Source organism: Cetorhinus maximus, chromosome 12 (assembly GCF_964194155.1).
Source record: "Cetorhinus maximus chromosome 12, sCetMax3.hap1.1, whole genome shotgun sequence".
In the NCBI taxonomy this organism is placed as follows: domain Eukaryota; kingdom Metazoa; phylum Chordata; class Chondrichthyes; order Lamniformes; family Cetorhinidae; genus Cetorhinus; species Cetorhinus maximus.
The window spans coordinates 118632576-118649035 of NC_135890.1; the positions used below are offsets into that span (position 1 = coordinate 118632576).

Genomic DNA, 16460 nt, shown 5'->3' on the forward strand with positions numbered 1-16460 from the left:
GTGATGCACATATAAACACTCTTTGTAAGGTAACCAGTAAAACCCTTTTATCAAAATTAAAATAAATCCCAAATCCCAAGCAATTACTTCACAATAAGCTAGAGTAGATTGTCTCTTCACTTAGTGATTGCAGGCTTTGTTTAAACGTCCAAAAAAGGAAATGAACAGATGCTTGTTTTAACAGGATGAAGGGCAAATAAGATCTTGGTTTAAAAACATCAATAACATGAAAGTCTATGTGAGTGTTGAATAGAATGAAACAATGATGAGTGGCACTGCTTTTTCACACATTTACCTTATGAGTTTGCTGTGGGTTAGATAGATGATGGGGCCTATCGTAAGTTGTGCTGAGAAAATTGCAGTGTGATCCACAATATATTACTTCTTACAATAAGTGAAACAAGGAGATAAACTGCAAATGCAATATGGACTTTTTTCCACATAGGGAATGAGCAGAGAGTCTGTATTGTAGCTACCGACCATATATTTCTGAGCTGAATATTAAAAAAAAGCATTGCCACAGGCAGACAGAATCACTTGTGGGGATTGTCAAAGCAATTTTGTATCAACAACTCACAAGTGCTGGTGGTAAACAGTTCAATTGGTACGATCTCTGACACAACAAACAAACAACCATTTTGTCTCAAAATCAATGCTGTATTTGTCTCATTGATCTACAGGAATCAAGTCTGTTTAAAATACAGAAACCAAAGTACAGAGCAGAAAGGAGGAAATGGCAGCTGATGTATGAAGTAACTACAGAGTAAAAGCCCAGATATATAAACACAGATGCTGCTTTTTGTCCAGCAAGTAAAACATGGCAAAATTTACATATGACCAAGAAATAAAGAGTCATGCAGAGTAGTTCAGCCAGAACCACACTGCAAGAAACATCTGTTTAAGGACTTAATTGCTAACAGTATTTTATCAGAAATGTTACCATGAGATTTTTGATCCTAAAATACTACTTTGTCTTGTATACAGATTCCATAAAAACACTGCACAATTACACAAGGTCCATACTGAATGTCCTTGCCAGCCACTAAGAATTTCTGCCCAATACAATGTTTGTCATTATTGTCTGTGTTGTGGATTGAGAAATAAAACCTCTCTCTGAACTGGGTGCCTCATTGGTCCAACAGTTTTCTTCTCTCCCTCTCTCTTGTGAATGCAGTTTGTTCCGTGTCTGCTAAATGGATTTGCATTTTGTCCCCCCTGTTGCACGCAGTAGTGTTCCCCCACTGTGTGTTGCCATTAGCTTGGATGCACAGCCTTTGTGAAAGACCTGCCTGCGGTTCTTGCATAGTTGAATTGAATATGCTTCTCTGAAACTGAGCTTCAAGCACACTTCCACGTGACACTATAGGAATAACTGTGCTACAAATATCCAGTGAGCTGTTCTGGTTTCAGAAACCCTTTATAAAGGCTACCTAAGTAAAGAATTTAATTAGCATGTTCTGAGTATTAACAGAGTATTTACATTTGTACAGGAACCACAGGGACCTCTTCTGCATATCTTGTAATCGTTAATAAGGCAAAACAAATTCAGATTTGTACATTTCTCAGAGTACACAGACATTTTTGGGAACCAAATAAAGGAAAGTCATTTTTTGGCCTCAATATGAAACCTCACAGTGGATTCATTGTAAATTGGTATCGTGATAAATAATACCAATAGCAAACCCTGGGTATTATTAAAATAGTTTGAGGCCTGTAACTGCTGGAAACAGAACATAAAACTTAAAAGCAAACAAATTAAAGTGAAACAAAAAAATTACAAATTCATACAAATTAGATTTCAAATATTGGAAAAATGTACAAACATGATTTCAGAATTCTCTGCACAAAGAAATCTAGAGATTTATAATTGATAATATATTAATTCCAATTATAAGCAATCTTCTGGTATCAAAGTTCAGACTTTTTTAACCCTCCCAACTGTGCTTCAATTCTATAAATTTACAGCGTTCTCTTCTTGTTGCAGTGCATTATTTAAATCAAAGGATCTCGTACACAGGACAGCTCTCACCAGGTCCAAGAACTACCTTGCCTCAACTTCTTTGGGATTACGAGAAGGGGAGTAGTCCCGGGACTCTGAGTTAGTGAGTGGGGTAGTCCTCCGGGGAGACACAGACCGTGCACTGCCTGCTGGTACCAGAGGAGGTGGGGCACTCAACGCTGCAGTTGGTGGGGTCCTGTTCAAAATACCATTGTGATTGGCAGTGGATGGACTTAGCCTCGGGTAGTGCATTCCGCTTAAATGAGGCATAAAAGATGGCACATGTGCCAAGTGACTGTCCATGGCTGATGTATGCAAGGCATGCAACCTGGCACGGTCAAACTCTTCCCGTAGATGCAAGCGTTCTCTTTCATCTGTTTGCCGTAAGCGCTCCTGCTCACGCCTGACCTCCAGGACGTGCTCGTGGTTGTAGTCGTGAGGCTCCCTGTCTCTGTACGACCGATCGTGCTCATAGAAACCAGCGGGCGTTGGGAACCTGTGCATGGAATCTGTGCGTAGGGGGAACTCCATCCTCCGGTGCAAGTCAAAACTCCGGTACGCATCTCGTAAAGGATCCCGGACAGGATCCCAAGAAAATCCGGGGTGGGGTAGTCGCTCTCTTCCCGCCAGCGTGTTCATACCTATGAAAGGCGTCACCATCCGAGCACGGTCAAGCACATTCATGTTGTTCATCTGGTGGATGCTGCTCATTGTAATAGGCATAGGGCCCACAGAATGACCCAGTGGAAGTCCGTGTATAGATGTGTGGTGAGGTGGCTCATTGCTCCTGGGATGCTGCGATGAGTCTGAACCTATCACCATCACCTCATTATCCTCCTTTCTCTCTTCCTTAATCTTTACGTCGTTTTTTATTTTCTGAAGGTCGCAGGAGGGCTCTGACTTCCTTTCGCTGTCTTTGCTCACCGAATTGCTGAGCTTCATGCTTTCACTCAGCACAGCTCTGCTGTATGGAGAACTGGGTCTCACAACTGGCTTTGCATTGTCTTCTGGGAGCCGTCTCTCATGGCTCTGCCCTTCCTTTATTGGTGACCGGTTCTCCTTGATTTTATGCTCAATGCCAGGTAACTCCCGCATTGGGTCCGTGTGCTCTCTCTCCAGCTCCTTTGACCGATCTCGCTCAGTGCTGCTGTGATGTCTGTTTGGATCATTAGTGCTGCGGCTGTTGCTATGGATGAGATTGTTAATTTGGTGGTTGACTGGGGCAGATGCTGGTGACGATCGGTTGGAGTGCCTGTTTTTCTCCATTCCATCCCTAGAAAAACATGTCAATTATTTTAAACTGCGTGGAACTGCAAACAAATATATCTGGCGATTTGGTTTTTCAAATCCAGTTAAGAGTTTGGAAATTCTGCAAGGTTTTTAGGCAAGTAATCTTTCACATAAAATGCTGGAAATATCTAGGAGCTCAGTCAGCATCTTAAAGAGAAACACTGGGTGCAGTCCTTTCAGAATGTTAACCTGTCCTTTCTTTTTACAGATGCTGATTGACAGCTGCATATCCAAGAACGAAGCTTTTCTTCTAACAACTATGCAAGGCCTAAAACTCTCAAATAGCCAATCGTTTGCTCAATTTCATCATATGAAAAGACATAACAGAAATAAACACAAAGACAAAGAATCCGTTTGGATAAGAGGGGTGAAGAGGAGCATTTCTCATGTAGTAAATTATAAGCAGATTCAACAGTAACCTGCCAAAGGAATTGGAAAAAGAAAAAAATGCAAGGACATGGGGAAAGAGATGGGGGATGTGGGACTAATTGGATAGCTCTTTCAAAGAGCCGGTAGAGGCATGATGGGCTGAACAGCCTCCTTCTGTGCTGTAAGATTCTATGATGCTAACAATGAATATCCTGGAGCTTGGATTGCCAAAGACCTATGCGTTTTATGAGGCATTATTCTAGAACTGATTTTGTAATTGATTCTTTTATGATTTGCACTTATCTTATTTGTAAAATAAACTTACAAATGAAGAGATTGTTTCTGTGCTGTTAACACTCTCTTCCACATTACAAATAAATGTTGGCATTGACCTTACACAAGCTGGGATCATGCCTACAACTGTCTTGCTGCGATATACAGGGTCACGGAGAGAATATCCCATTAGCACGGGTGTCCAAGCTAGGATGGGCACATCACACATCCTGGAAACTCCAGCTCATGGCTGCTTAGTTCTGCACTTCAATATGGGGTCAACCTCTGCCCTTTCTACTCGGTCTCACTGCTATCAGAGATGTGGGATGCCCCATTGCTGAGAGTCCATGCCCCCTTTGTGTCACTGGCCTTGAAGTAGGTCAGTCTCTGCCCTTTATGAGGCCAGTGAGGGCTCCCAGCATAGGCTGGGACCTCACGCATTGGGCCTAATTCTAGACTATTCTGGTGAGAAGGCAGGAGTCTGGCAGACCGATCAAATAAACTCAGGACTGCATGACCATGTAACGAAATGTTCTGGATAGTCTAGTCCTAATAGCTGAGCACTGGGGACCAAGTTTCAGTTCATGCTCTATGTTGAGTTACATCATCACCAACAGTTGGCCCTAATGTTAAGCCAGTGAAGAGAGGGGGAGAGTTCGTCATTAGGGTTTGCTGACCACCATCCAATAATTTCAGTCGCTAGTGGACAGACTGAATACCGCCCAAAGATTGGATCAAGCTGATCCCCGTGGTTAAATTCCTTGCAACAAGTTCCCGTTCACAAATTGTGGCACTTGGGCAAGTGCTGGTGGGAACCCAATGTCTTTGGAACCATCCTGAAAGATTGAGTCAGCAGAGGAGGAAGGTGCAATGCAGGATCAAGAGGATTTAATTTTTCAATACATGAAAGAGAACAATTGTCCACACCTATAGAAAATTCCTATTAAACAGGAGAATGTTTAGTTAAGCAGGTACCTTTCTTTCTCTCTGTCACTTTTAAGCGAAGATTCTCTTTTCTCCAAATCTCGATCTCTGTCGTGATTAGTTACTGAGGAGCTTCGTTCAGGCTCCCCTGGTTTTGGCCATTGTGGTGGGGTTGGAAATGAAGGTGGAGTTCGATGGAGGCGGTTCCATGGTTCGTGAGCATTGTTGAGGCTCTGCATACCTGGACCTTCTTTGTGACCAAACATGCTGTTGGAAGCTAAGAAAGTGGAATATGGGGGAAAACACACAGATTGAGTAGTTGGAAGGCCTTTTGAAAATCTCATGAAGCACAAGTCAAAATGTTACATCGTAAAGAAAGAAAGAAAACCACTCTTGGAACTGGGCTTGAAGTTTAGCCTCAGTCAGTATTCATAGTCAAGTCATCCACAGATGTTCAGTTACTCATTTGAGAAAGGTTCATCAGATGAGGCAGTGAAGGCAAGGCACCTAGTCTTGATAGCAGATACTCCACATCACTGCAACTGCCACCACACAGCAACATCGGTGGAGGACTGCACTTATGCAGCCCGAAAGACTAGGTTACACCCAGAATCTGACAACTATAAAAACTCAGCCTGACGCCTGCAGTGTTGGTTGACGAGGAATGTTCGCACCCATGGGGCAGCTGCTACATGATCTGCACTACGGCGACAGTTGCCAGATTTAGATGGCAGGATTAGCAACACAATATTAGCAGATCACGAACTGCATCCTTCAGTTTCTTTAAAAAAAAAACTTGGCAAAGCCTGAGCCCAAGACATGTTCAGATGGCAATGGCCCATTGAAATAACTTAACTTGTGCATGAAGAAAACGCACTGGCAAACAGCCAAAACCAGTCAAAACAAGCAACTGTGCTCCTGCCTAAATAAATACATTATCTTAAGGAACTGTTTTGACAATACAAAGAATAATGGTACTTTGGATTTACAATACAAACATGTACTAACCAAGTGCTGGATTGCCTAACCCTCCAAAGGCACTAGTGCTGAGGTTTCCAAGGCCACCGTAGGTGTTTGATCGACTGAATGGATCTGAAAAAAAAAATGGATTTAGAAGACAGTCAGCCACTTTTCTAGAAAAGTCTATCTTTGAGGTCTGAGAACACACATTTCATTTTGCAGACTGAATCTAGGTGGGATTTACCTAGAGCTGGTGCTGATCTTCGTGCATGAAGGTTTGATGCGGAAACAGCTCATTTTAAAACCTGGCAGCATCTTGTTTCCTCTCCTAATGCTCAAAACTACTAAGTCAGCTGCCTAATAAAACTTGTCTCAATGAATACAATCCTTTCAAAAGCTGGTCAAAAAGAATATTTTTTAAGTAACCTATAACCAAAGTCCAAAGATGAGAGAAGACTTTGCTTTTGTTCTGTACCTGTTCACTTATCCAAATACAGCAACTGAAAATATCCAGACTATCAGCTGGTTTTCAGACCCTAGAGTTAGATTTTCCATCCAATGACAATGCAAGAGCAGAACACTGAGCCCTTATGATTTCATGCTCAATTTGTCTCTCATGGGTTTCTTATTCTCACAGGATTGAAAGAATGCTCCTTGTGCCTAACTTCCATTTTAATCTCTGATATTTAAGGGGTAATTTTAACCTAACTCGCCACACGGGAAACCCATTAGATTTAATGTTCCAAGAGCTTGTATTTCTCTCCATTTACCCACAGCAATTGAAAATTAATTGATGTGTATTATAACTGTCATTCGCATTAAAACTGCAGCTGCCTATATTTCTCCCATACAGTAAATGTTGTTTCAGATAAAGGGGCCGTCACCGCATCCACCTTGAAGATATTTATAAACGTCACACTGGAAAACTGTTGTGTGAGCCTGTGGTAGATACTTCGCAGCCACCACTCCCCCGCTTCAAAAAGTAAAGCGCTTAAAATGGATGGCCTGACAATAGTTTTTCCACAAGCAAGTTCCTTCGGCTCGCTCTTATCTCTTAATGAGAACAAACGTAAGGGCACGACATCCTTTATATATAAAATATGCTGACACAAACTACAAACTAAGCTTTTGCAAACTTGACACATTTGCTGCTTTATTTCTGCATAACCTTATATTCAAGAAGTTAAAATTATTAAATAATTTGGAAAAAAGGCAGCTGCGAGATATACAATACTTTACCCATCTCGAGACATTATTGAGTGAAAATATTAGACTGGCTTCAGTCGCAAGGGTAACTAAAGAGCTTTGGCTAACTTCAAGTTACCAAAATCTAACATGGAACAATAATTTTCTTAAGCATGTCGTTAACTAGTGTGTTTCTCATTTCCTCTCAATCTGCAATGCATTCCCATACTTGTGTTTGGGTAAGGTTTAAATTTCACATGAACTTAAGCATATTCGTACAGACAAGTGTATAAAAAGGGCAGGAAAAGGCCATCAGGCTCATCTCGACAGGGTGCAAATTCTTAGACTTATGTTTCGTCCCTAACCAATCTACCTCCGGAGAGCAGAAAAACCAGCAAAAGAAACCTATGGTCAGTTCAGGAAAATCTCTGGGAAATTTCTCTGTTGTGTGCACGCTTCAGGTTACAAGCAGGTTAAGTACATTAAAAAAAATGCACGGCTATGAATGTGGTGGAACCTTCCAGACAGCTGCTTGGGAGTTACGATGTGCAAACATGAATTAATGTGTGACTATTAGTTTTTGTACGGTTAGTAAGGCAAATGGCACAGACTGGCATGGTGGAAGGCAAAGGGATATGGCAGATTTGCACTTCTGCATGCACTTTAACAAAATGAAGTATTTTTAGAATAGCTGCACAATAACAACTCGCAGAATTGCAGTGCAGAGGTGTAGGTTTGCATCTGTAATTTGCAATGCTTGCCACTTCCTTATTCAGTGAAAAACTGCAGCAATGCCACTGGTGCATTCTCACCATCTCCTAATAGATGATAACAAATCTACAGAACATATTGTTTCTGTGCTCTCCTGCAGGAAAACACTCTGCACCATCAGTTGGGTAGGGGCCAGATAATGAAGAGGTTTTGTTAAACGGTGTTCAGTCTAAAAGTTTTTCCTAAGAGAAGCAGGCATACCCATCTCACTGATAAGTAAATACACGCACTCTTAAAAGAATTTTTAAAACACACTCTTTATGTGCAAAACTTTCATATTATGAGGACTATCTAGTGTTATACTGGGGAGGGGGGGGGGGGTGTGTGTGGTGGAAATCTGTGATTACTAATGCATCTGAAAAGGGATCCTTCAACCAAAAAGTTTGAAGAACCACAGACCTATCCTACCTAAGGTTTGTAACAGCTTATTTAGGCAGTGTGGTCACATTCAGGGACCTACAAAGATACACTTCACTTGGATACAGAAATATAGCCAAATGTGCAACCTCCTGTGAAGTAAAACCCGCAAGCACCCTGACTTGCCCATATCTTCTAATATTTTTCAGAACAAGTCTCTGAAGACTTGTGCTCCAGAATCAGCTACAACCCTAGTCAAGCTGCTCCAATACAGCTACAATATTGGCATCTACCAGTCAATGTAGAAAATTGCCCAGATATATCCTGTTCACCAATAACAGGACAAATCCAATCTGGCCAATTACCGCCCCATAAATCTATTCCGATCATCAGTAAAGTGTTAGAAAGTGTCAGTGACAGTGCTATCAAGTGGCACTTACTCAGCAATAACCTGCTCACTGATGTTGAGTTTGGATTCTGCCAAGTCCATTCAGCTCCTGACCTCATTACAGCCTTGATCCAAAGATGGACAAAAGAGGTGAACTCCAGAGGTGAGGTAAGACAAGCGTAGCATTAAGGAGCCCCAGCAAGATTAAGTCAATAGAATCGTGGGGCAAACTTGCCACTGGTTGGAGTCATACTGAGCTCAAGGAAGATGTTGTGGCTTTTGGAGGCCAATCATAGCCTCAAGACATCGCTTCAGCAGTTCCTCAGGGTAGTGTCCTAGGCCCAAACATCTTCAGGTGCTTCATCAATGGCCCTCCCTCCATCATAAGGTTAGAAGTTAGGGATGTTGGCTAAGCCTCCTTCTTCAAAAACCATTTGTGTGTTGCTCGGTGAAAACAGTGGGATCATTTTACATCCGGGATGTGTGAAAAGAAATCTGCTATTGCTGTGGCCTGCAAGAAGTGTTCAAACCAGTAGCTACAAATTTGGCAGGAGAAAAACAGCTCCCTCTTTAATTGACAAAGTTGGTGGGTATGAATAGTTGAGCCTTCCATACATCCAGCCAGGGAGGGGCAAGACTTCAGCCTCACTCTTTGAAAAAAAATTCTTGGTTTCAATGAAAAGGTGGCTGTTTCACAGATGAGGATTGAGGAATAGTTCCATCATGGCAACCTAATGACACTGAATGCAAGGAATTTTTTTGTCAAAATGGCATACTTCTTTCGTTTAAGTCTTTGATCTCTAAGAGACATGTTCTGACCAGGCTCCAGTTTGGTTCCCCAGTCTTTCATTGAACTATATTCTCTTGTGAGCTTACCAGTAAAAGTGTACTCATTCCAACTCAGCAGTCAATCTCAAGGTCACAGCACTTCAACTTACTTTCAAAGTGCTGTTACTCATACATGGGGCAGAATTTTACCGTCGGCGAGCTGGGCCCTCTCGCCAACGCGTAAAATGACGCGGGATGACGTCAGGCGGAACCCCCAACGTCACCACGTCCCATTTAAATTTACAGGAAGGCGGGGGCGCAGCAAAATCAGCTGCGGGCCTGCCGACCTGTCAATGGCCATTTGAGGCCATTGACAGGATCAATTAACCAGTTAAAGGACCTGCCCGTCGAACCTTAAGGTTCGCCAGGAGCCCTGGCGGCAACTAGAAAAAACACGAAACCTCATCCAGCGGCGGGATGAGGTTTCATGTAAGGTTTTAAAAATTATACTAAAGTTGTTCTGTAAATTATGAACATGTCCCAACTCAAGTGACACTGTCACATGAGGGGACATGTAAGGGATTTTTCTTTTCTTTATTTTTAATATTTTTAAAAGTCGAGGCGATCTCCCTGAGGCTGCACTTAGCCTCAGGGAGATGTGAGCTCTTTTGCGCGCATGCGCGAAAGAGCGCACTCTTGATTTTAGGGATTCCCGCCCGCCCGCGCAGGGAGCATATAGCGCTTCCTGGTGGACGTCACGCTGGGCAGGCCTTAATTGGCCCGCCCACGTAAAATGGGGTAGCAGCCCCGATCGCTGGTGGTGATCGGCTCCGCGCCCGTCCGTGATTGGGTCAGGCCCGCCCGCCCGACAAACGGAAAAATCTGCCCATGGAGTGCTCCCACTTATAGGGAAGACTCTTATGAGACCCATGGAGTTGGCATCTGGAGGACAATAGGAAATGTTGATGTTGGGTCAGCAGTATGGTCTGTTCTCACCTCTGGGCAAACTCACCACAGTTCAGTGGGTGAGCAATGGCATCAGTGGGTAGTGAATAATTAGCAATCATGAGGATAATTAGGGAGACAGGGAGGATTCTGCTGGGAACAGCCTCCAGCTGATCCCAGCTGCTCAGTGAAGGTTGCTTCCTGGCGATAGGTTGGGCAGCCATCCAAATCAGAAGCTTTGTGCTCCAATGGCTGCACCGCAGCAGGACAGGCCACACCTGTGGCCCGAATGAGTCCATTGGAAGGGCTCGCCCTCTGCTCCAAGGGGCCTACTACTTCAACCCTCATCATTTTTAGTTTTGTTTCATGCCTCCACATTGAGGTATCCTTGTGCTCTCCTTTCTGTCTGAGCAGTGCCAACCTATCCAGACCTGTGGTCTTCCAAAGGTTCGCTGATTGGGCAGGCAGCCAGCAATCTCACAAACCCACCTACCATCCTTAATTGACAATGTTCCTGGAGGTGGTCTTTTAATTGGCAGGCAGGTGGGACTCTCAGACCATTGGGGATGGAACTGCATTTGTCCCTTATGAAAGAATATTTTCAAAGGCAGCCTGTGTTTACCCTCACGTATTTATTCTCATTGCACTAATATTCAGGCACTCAGACGGATGCTCCCACTCAATCAGTTTCATTCACATACATGCAGGTATCTGTCACAATGCTGTCACACAATCACTTCTACACACATGCTCATGTGTTTTTATACGTGAACTGGATTTGGACTGTTACTTGCATTGACTGCTCCTTTCCAGGTCCAGAAACCTTCCTTTTCTCAACTCCTCCCTGGCAAGGCCAGCATTTATTACTTGCTGCCAATGAATGGAGTTTCATGGACAAACCTCATTAGTCTCTTCATTCATTTTAAGAGGTGGCTCACTGCAATCTGCAGTCAGCCTGGATTTGACTCAAGCAGATCTCTGTCAGAGCCAGAAATAGGTCATTAAAGAATTATATTTGCAAATATTTTCATGGCAGCAATAAAAAAAGACTCTGCTGTCAGTTTAAGTAGCAACAATGTCCAAGACCTTTGCAGTTCTGAAACAAACCTACTCCTTCAACTAAAACTATGAGCAATCTTCTTTTAACATGGAGGAAAAAGCCAGCCAAGGCAAGGTTCTGCTTAGTCACTTCCTTCGGGTTTCAGTGCTGCTGATGCAGGATCTTCCATTGTTGCCAAATAAGCCCAATCTTTTCACTGAAACAGCACACAGCACCACAATTGTTTTAAGATCCAAGAGGCAGATCAGGCTGGTGCAAAAGACTGACCGGCACCTTTTAATTTGATGTTGAAATGTTGGTTGGGCAGTTGTTACACTGAGTGGAGCCCCTGTTAATAAAACCAGGGAGCAGCATTGGCATTGCATGATGCAGTGATTGGCCTGGTGATGTATCCTGTGGGGTGCAGCAGGAACTGTGAAATCACTATCTCCAGAAAGAAAAGCAGCTGAGGGAACAGTTAAGTAAAAGAGAAGCTGATCATAACTGGATTTAGCTGTGGCTGGATGCAACATGAGCAATCATTGTGTCAAAGGCCCAGTAAGGTATAAGGTTGCGCAACTGCACATCTGCCACCCAACGCCCATAGTTCTCACCTGCCAGGTGACCAGTGGGTAAGTAGCTGCCGTGGTGATGAGGTGGAGGTCCAAAGGTGGTTGCAGCCGGATGTGCATTGCCTACAAGGAAAGGACGAAAATAAAGAGCTCGGTTAAATGAAGGATAAAAGAGTCAAGAAAAAATGAAAGCAACAATCCATCAATACTGTTAACAAGTCATCAGAGAATAGAGATACATAGGGTCATTTCAGTGAACACATACATACAGTTCAAATTATTACTATATCATCAACCCAGGAGGCAGCTTTCTGTTGAAATGGAAATCCATTGAAACATATCTACTACTCTACTTCCATATGACTAATGGAGACTGTCATTTTCCAATCCACCAAGATTTCAGGACACATCTAACAGATGAGAAGTCCAGTGACAGGTTTTAAATGAGATCACTTACAAACTTTTGTAATGCACAGGACAGAAGCCAGGCGATAATGAAGATCCACCTGAGGAACTAAGGGAAATGCTGCAAAGTGGCACAATGTTATCGAACATAGTGTTGCCCAAGCAGCCAACCATCTGTCTTGTGGACAGTTAGTCAAAGTTAACATGTACACCTACCACAGTACCAAAAATATCAGCACATGTACAGTGCCTGAAAGAAGTGAGGTGCTGTTCAGCGTGCCAGCAGCAATGGGATGAAAGCAATACACATCAATGGTATTTTCATCTGATGGCAATTTTACTAATGCTTTGAGTTGCTGCACTTTATTGACTTTCAAGAATTCCTCATCTGATATCCAGCGACCTGCATTTATGTTGTGGCTTCAATGTAGTAAATATCTCTAGATACTTGCAGCTGGCAAACAGTAATAGAAGCTTTAGGAGAGATTGAAAGCAGTGATAAGTAGCAAAATGGAGGTGTTTAGGAAGCTCAGGAGAGCAGGGCTGAAATTGCAAAAGGCTCAGTTCACAGGTGGTTGAGGGGAGGGGTTGGGATGCTCATGTGGTCAGAGTCCAAAGGAGATTACAGAGGTAGGGGTGGGGCAAGGGTATTCAGGAAGAGGATTTTGGATTTTGTGTGTGTGTGTGTGTGTGTGCAAACTGATAGGCAAGCAGAATCGAGTGCAGTTGCTTTCTGGATGAGTTTGCAATCTATATAGGGTGGCAGCCATCAAAATCCAAGCTATACCACTGGAGTAAGGCCAACTCATTATTTTAAGTTGACATCAGCTTTATTCTAGACACTCTATTTGAATATTTATTTTATCAATTTAATTCAGACCCAGGTGTAATTAATATATACTGTATAATTCCATTAATAAGATTAGAAAAAGATGAGGAATTTTAGATTGCATTCTCCCTTGACAAGTGGCTGCACCAAGAGCTAATGAAGATGATTACAAGTATGGTTGGAGTGAATTAGAGCATCAAACACAGGTGGAACTTGAACCCAGGACCATAGTGGTGTTGTGGTAGCCTCAAACACCAAGTAAACTCCACAGGCTGAAACATTTAGATGACATTTTACAATCAGTCTTCTGTAAAAGTTATTGATCTCAGCTTCATGGTCAGGCAATAAACTCAGCAGGTGCTTTACTAATGGGAGGAATGAAAAATCTAAAGACCTTCTTTTTCAGGTTGCAATTCACTTCTCCTCTGGTCTGGCACTGGCAGAAGTGACGAAGAGTATTGCACTAATCCATTCTCTTGGGTCCCAGGATGCACAATCTGGGAAGCCATCAGTATGTGAAAAAACTCAAAATACAATAAAAACTGTTCCGCCATTCAACGATATCATGGTTGATCTTTTACCTGAACTCCACCTTCCCGTAATTTTATATCCTTTAATTCCCTTAGTAACCCAAAATCTATTGATCTCTATCTTGAATATACACAGCGACTGAGCATCCATTGCTCTCTTGTGTGCAGAATTCCAAAGATTCGAACCCTTTAAGCAAAGAATTTTCATCTCAGTTCAAAATGTCTGATCCCCTATTCTTTAGACTGTAACCCCATGTTCTAGTTCTAGATTCCCCAGCAAGGGGAAACATTTTCTCAGCATCTACCCTATCAAGTCCCTTAAGAATTTTATATGTTTCAATTAGATCACCTTTCATTCTTCTAAACTTCAGGAAGTTTAGGCCTAAATGAAATATAAACAAAGAAAAGAGGAAATATTCCATATCATCAGCTGACAGACCTGTGGTTGAGAAGAGGGGCCTGGCAAGGTCATGTGGATATGAGAATCCTGGGAACATTCCTGGTGCAGGTGGCCGACTAAACAGGTCTAGTTTTCCCCCTATTTCGAGTTTGTGATGGTCCAACGGCATTTGTTGCTTTAAAGTAAAACAAACATCTTCAATATCATGCATTAGAGTAACAAAGCGCCAAAAGGAACAATTATTCCACAATCAAGACTGGCTCATGGTGCTCTGTTTGAGCTGTTAAAATGGAGGGATATGGGCTGGAAAATTCCTCAGGGGTCCTCCTGATCGATCACATAAATTTGGTGCATACGGTATTCCTGCTGATCGTCAGTTAACTGAGAGAACCTCTAAGAAAGGGAAATCCCGGCAAATAATTCTGGACAGAATAGCTCAAAAGCAACAGTCACTCATAGTAGTTTTTGAAGGGGTGGAGTGGGATAGTGCTTAGTATAAACTGGTACACATATTAGCAAAATTTCACTACTCTAACACATCTGGCAGCTTTTAATATTATTTAATACATCTTCACGTACACTGATAGCTAATAAGTATATATGGAAAGGAGAGAGTACAAAATTTGCCATTCTTGGGATTGTGAAGGCTTGTCTTTTCAATACCTTTAATTTTTGCTGATGATGGTAGATTTGCCAGGCAATCTGCACATGAACAGCACACCATTTCCCAGGCTTCTGTAAGACACAAAGACACAACACACCTTAGCAGACACGTTTCAACTGGCAGTAACGAAAACATGCAAATTCATAGGCTTACTGAAATAAAATGCAAAGCACCACATAAAATAGCAAGCAAAAAAAACCTTTAAATGGACTGTAGCCAAATATATATGTTGTGAAGCTTAAAGCAAATGTTTGACAGGTGAGCTGAGAGAGCATGAATGAAGAAATCCTTTTCAATTATATGGCAAGAGCTGCCAGTAAGTAGACAAATATACACTAGAACAAGGACATGTAATCCTGAGATAGAATGCGCCTTGTACATTAGATTTGGTTTGGGTTACTGTTCCCATATTTTGGAATGGAATGTCAAGATGACAAATCGACGATGAAAAGGTTTTGATTTTATGAAAGCGTTACTTCTGCTTTGAAGAAACCATAACAATTTGCATTTCAGCTGAATTGGAAACCGGTGATGTACATCCTCTGTACTTCACTTACTGTAAGAGTTTAGGTGCCTTTTCTCATCGTGGATCATAAGCAAGTACCCTTCCTCAATCCAGGCAATGGAAATGTTGTTATGCAAAGGAGAGCTTAACTTGAAGAATGGTAATTACTGCAGCTATGGTGAGAAATCTTCTGCACATGCCACAGCTCATTCTGAGAAGGATCAGTTTGACTAGGAACTACAGCAGATACCAAAATTACCCTGTCATGTTATGACTATATGTCATGAAACGGAGGTCCAAAAGGCAACACTAATATTAGGAATACTCCTTGTGGCTGCCTTGCAGACATCTTCTTTGGTAACTTTCTCAAAACTAATACATATTTGGGATACAGTTCTTCTCGAATGACCCTTAACCTTTCCCAGGGTGGTAAATTATTTTTTGGGGGCAGAATGGAGGTCACTGTCTCCATATTAGTTGTCTATATTACACAATCCACTTATCCATTATTTGCTTTCTGATAAACTGACCCAATGTCTTGTCTTCACAGTTAACTGTTATTTGTGCACCCAGAAGGTAGAATCTTAGCTCTCCTTCATACTTGATGGCATAGAATTAAAGAATGATTATCACCTCAGCCCAATGATATTTGGATACCAGGTCTGGCATGAAATTAACATGAGGTCTGAAAACGTGTCTATCCTAGATAAGGCAGTCATGTTATTAGAGTACATAGCTGAGCTCTCTCTCTGACTGAAACCAAAGCTATTAATGTTACTATTTTCAGATTAACAGTGCTAACTAGTGTAGGGTAATAGGCTCAATAAATCACAGACATTTGTGCAAGACTAAATACTACCCTTAAGAAGGAATCAGGCATTTTGCTCCCCTCTGCCCTACCCCAGAATATCTAGTTCACCACTTATTAGTGACAGGAACATTGGTGAGGGCACATTAAGTGCCTACCCAGAAGGCAATGGATAATGTTAGACCATTAGGAAAGCATTCAGTGCTTAGTACCATTAACAAATTCTACATTGGTTGAAGTAATTTGAACCTGCCTGCTTACAAACACCATGATTGTGGTGGTGTCTGCCTATAGAGAATGACCAATTATTTGGTTACTAAGGTGTGAGAGCCTGCCAATCTATTGTTATTACAATCAGCTTCCTTTTGTGGGAGGGTGGAAGGGGAAAGAGAAGAGAAAGAAATAAATGGTTCACCTCTCTCAACAATGACCCAAACATGTTCCCAAACCAGTCAGAGAAGCAGAGCACTGTGAACCAA

At 42.2% G+C, this 16460-nt stretch overlaps 1 protein-coding gene across 2 annotated transcripts in view; it reads right to left on the minus strand.

Moving 5' to 3' along the window:
* Positions 1–636: 636 nt before the first annotated feature.
* Positions 637–16460, minus strand: part of fbrsl1 (fibrosin-like 1) — a 913938-nt gene continuing 898114 nt past the window's right edge. For both annotated transcript variants that reach the window (XM_078554523.1, XM_078554524.1), the window contains 6 exons: positions 14668–14739; positions 14044–14179; positions 11883–11963; positions 5864–5947; positions 4907–5132; positions 637–3272 (listed from right to left, as the gene is read on the minus strand). In XM_078554523.1, coding sequence (XP_078410649.1) covers positions 2042–3272; positions 4907–5132; positions 5864–5947; positions 11883–11963; positions 14044–14179; positions 14668–14739 — 1830 coding nt within the window. In that variant the 3' untranslated portion in view covers positions 637–2041. The remainder of the gene's footprint in view (positions 3273–4906; positions 5133–5863; positions 5948–11882; positions 11964–14043; positions 14180–14667; positions 14740–16460) is intronic.